Source organism: Octopus bimaculoides, chromosome 10, assembly GCF_001194135.2.
Source record: "Octopus bimaculoides isolate UCB-OBI-ISO-001 chromosome 10, ASM119413v2, whole genome shotgun sequence".
NCBI classification, from domain to species: Eukaryota; Metazoa; Mollusca; class Cephalopoda; order Octopoda; family Octopodidae; genus Octopus; species Octopus bimaculoides.
Genome location: NC_068990.1, coordinates 17,891,539 through 17,895,368, shown reverse-complemented (window position 1 = coordinate 17,895,368; position 3,830 = coordinate 17,891,539). Strand labels below are relative to the sequence as shown.

General features: G+C 39.0%; 1 protein-coding gene across 1 annotated transcript in view; it reads left to right on the top strand.

Moving 5' to 3' along the window:
• The window catches only part of LOC106883980 (acidic mammalian chitinase), a 77,877-nt gene that overhangs the window by 63,295 nt on the left and 10,752 nt on the right, over positions 1-3,830 (top strand). The window contains exon 4 of the mRNA XM_052971244.1: positions 1,497-1,692. Coding sequence (XP_052827204.1) covers positions 1,497-1,692 — 196 coding nt within the window. The remainder of the gene's footprint in view (positions 1-1,496; positions 1,693-3,830) is intronic.

Genomic DNA, 3,830 nt, shown 5'->3' with positions numbered 1-3,830 from the left:
AATGGATGGTACTATGAAATAAAGTATTGAGTGTCTTATTGAATAGATGAAATATTGAGTGTTCAATATAAAGGATTAAATATATAAATATATAGATATACAAGAATAAGGGCAGGGAATCGTCAATTAATAATAGAATTATTATAGAATCGTCAATTAATAATAGATAACTAAAGACTTGTTTTGTTTATGCTTTTCCCTCCGGTTTTTTGTTCTATGTGTGCCATAAATATTGCCATCCGTTTAAAGAAAAATTTGTAGTTTAGAATCAGTAGTTCTTTGACTGCTATTTCTAAATTTTCAGTATGTTGGAGAAGCAACTCAATGCTAATCCCTGTATATTTATGATAAATATATAGATAGATAGATAGATAGATAGATACATATATACATACATACATACATGTGTGTGTATATATATATATATATATATATATATATAATATTACAAGATTCAGTTGAATAAGGTACTTAAAGTTGAGGCACCTGTTTAGGCTGGAATAAAATACATACACAACAATTATAGATGAATACCAACCTTGGTACAGAAGTACTGGCAGAATGATATTCGAGTATATGATCTGCTCTTGAGTTCTTCAGACATGTACATTTTAATTAAATGTACAGTCCATAATATACTTCAGAATATGTGAGGGGCATGTTCTGAGATAGGTGAATTACAAATAAATAAGTAACAATTGGGGGACAGGTGTCAATTCATTACAGCCATTGACATCTAAAATAATTTAAAATTCAGGGCACATATATATTTAGTGACTCTACAATTGATTCTTACCGTAGAATGAGCTTAACCAAAAACAATGTACATTCAAGTGAGTGAAGGTGCATGGCTTAGTGGTTAGGGCATTCGGCTCACAATCGTAAGGTCGTGATTTCGATTCCCGGCAACGTGTTGTGTCCTTGAGCAAACACTTTATTTCCCGTTGCTCCAGACCACTCAGCTGGCAGAAAAATGAGTAGTACTTGCATTTCAAAGGGCCAGCCTTGTCACGCTATGTTTCACGCTGAGTCTCCCTGAGAACTACGTTAAGGCGTTAAGGGTACACGTGTCTGTAGATTGCTCAGTCACTTGCACATTAATTTCATGAGCAGGCTGTTCCGTTGATCGTATCAGCTGGGACCCTCGTCGTCGTAAGCGACGGAATGCTCCTACATTCAAGTGGTACAATGGGAGGGGAGCAACACCATGACACAAAGGGAGGGGTACATTTCAGAATTTATAGCCTTAATAGGTGTTAGTTGGCTTCCCCCTTGCTGCCGAGTCATCGATTATTATATATATATATATATTAGGCACAGGTGTGATTGTGCAGTAAGAAGTTTGCTTCCCAACCACATGGTTCCAGGTTCAGTCCCTTTGTGTGGTACTGTGTGCCTGTGCTATTTTGCTATTTGTGAACATATTTATAATACAATAAGTTTTCACATTTATATCACGCAATCATTAAATATTTAAATGCTTCTATATATTTCAGATGCCAACCAGAGCTTTCGCCGAGTCTGCTATTACACCAACTGGAGTCAGTACAGAGAAGTACCAGCCAAGTTTCTGCCTGAAAATATTGATCCTCAATTATGTACCCACATCATTTATGCATTCGCTACCCTGGAGGGCAACTACCTTAAACCTTTTGAGTGGAATGATGATTCAACACCATGGATGGTTGGCATGTAGGTAGAATACGATACAAGTGAATTTGAGTACCGGTTCTTTGTTTCTTTTTATATTTCACTTCTATACACTTCAGTACTTTAGTGATAAACTAATTCTACATTAATCTGTTTGATCCATTGGTATTGAGCTGGCAGAATCTTTAGCATGCCAGACAAAAATGCTTAGTGACATTTTGTCCATTTTTATGTTCTGAGTTCAAATTCTGCTGCAGTTGACTTTACTTTTCCTTCTTTCAGGGCCAACCAAATAAGTACCATTGAGCACTGAGGCTGAGGCCCCTCACCCAAAATTTAGATTTTGTGCCAAAGTAGAAACGATTACATATTAAGAAACATTCTTGGTCATCCCTCACCCCTTATCCACCATTCACAACATACACCATTCAGCCCTATTCAATCTTTACACTTGTTGCATACCACTGATCCTCTCACTCATTCCTTACCTCTCACTTCTCCATACACTCTTGCAATCTCTACCCCACCACACATGCATGTTTCTAACTCCTCTCTCCCCACTCTCTTCTACCCACCTTGTAGAAGGGCCATCCAGACACCTCATCACCACCATTCTTATCTCTTACTAACTGCACTATGATCACTCCCAATGTCTCTTCTAAAATGTCAATAGTTATGTAGTTCCTCCACAGTAAGAAACTGGTTCTGCTCTGACCCCTTCTCTCATACTTTTATCCCTCCTCTGACATAGAGTTACACCCTCAAGACTCATAGTCTTGCAAGCTATACAATGATGTAACTAGTGCTGGTATCACAAAAAAGCACCCAGTAGTTTATACTGTAAAGTGCTTGGGATTAGGAAGAGCATCCAGCCATAGAAACCATGCCAAGACATACACTGGAGCAGGATGCAGTCCTTGGGCACATCAAATTCCGTCAGACTGTTCAATCCATACCAGCATGGAAGAAGAATAGTAAATGATGATGACAATGACGATGATGATGCTTCATCTCGACTTGAAAGCTCATCATCATCATCATTTTCTTAACATTCACTTTTCCATGCTTGCATGGGTTATTTAGAATTTGTTGGGGCAGATTTCCAATGGCTGGAAACCCTTTCCTTTCACCAATCCTCACCTGTTTCTAAGCAAGGTAATATTTCCCCTTGGCCAAAGTACTCTGCTTCTATAATGAAGACATTCCAAGCATAACAAACCATTTTTTCTTCTTTTTACTCAAACACGGTTTTTCTAGAACTAAACTCATGCAATGTATTTTGACTCATTTCCTCAAGATGGTAGAGTGTAATCTGAAAGAGATTAGGCTGTCATTTCTAGCAATTTGAGCAAGCACGTGGTTGATCCATCACTGACACCAATTTAATTTGATATTGTATAATGAGTGTATAATTAAGAAAATTGTGTCAAACACCCGTCTGCGTTTCTGTTTGTTTTGTGTTTGTATTATCCAACTGTCATTGTCAGTAGGTGGTGTGTTGTTTTAAGAGGGCTTAGTTCACCTTTTGAGGAGACTCTACAAATTTCTCTCACTCATACTATCTCTTTCCCCACCTCTCAGTTTCTATCTGTCTGTCTATATCTTACTTTCCTTTTCACTCTTGGCATCTCTTTATGTCTGCATGCATATGCATGTATGTATGTATGTAATTATGTATGTATATAGGTTCCTTTCCTTCTTTGGACACAAAACCCTGCTTGTGAAGACCTGTTGAAGCAAGTGAAATTGAAATCGAAAATTGAACCAAATTCGTTGACTGGCACCCATGCCAACCTTCCTTCATTGGACACTAAACTCAGCTTGCGAAGACCTGTTGGGGCATGTGAGATTGAAACTGAACCAAATTTGATGACTGGGATTTGTGCCAGTGGAGCACTAACAGCACCATCCAGAGCAGCGGTCTCACTTCCATGCCAGTGGCACGTAAAAAGCACCGTTTGAGCGTGATCGTTTCCAGCTTCACCTTACTGGCACTCATGCTGGTGGCATGTGAACAATACATTGGACTGACTCCTGTGCAGGTGGCACGTAAAAGTCACCATTTGAGCATGGCCATTGTCAGTACCGCCGGACTGGCCCTCATGTCGGTGGCATGTAGAAAGCACCCACTACATTCTCAGAGTGGTTGGCATTAGGAAGGGCATCCAGCTGTAGAAACT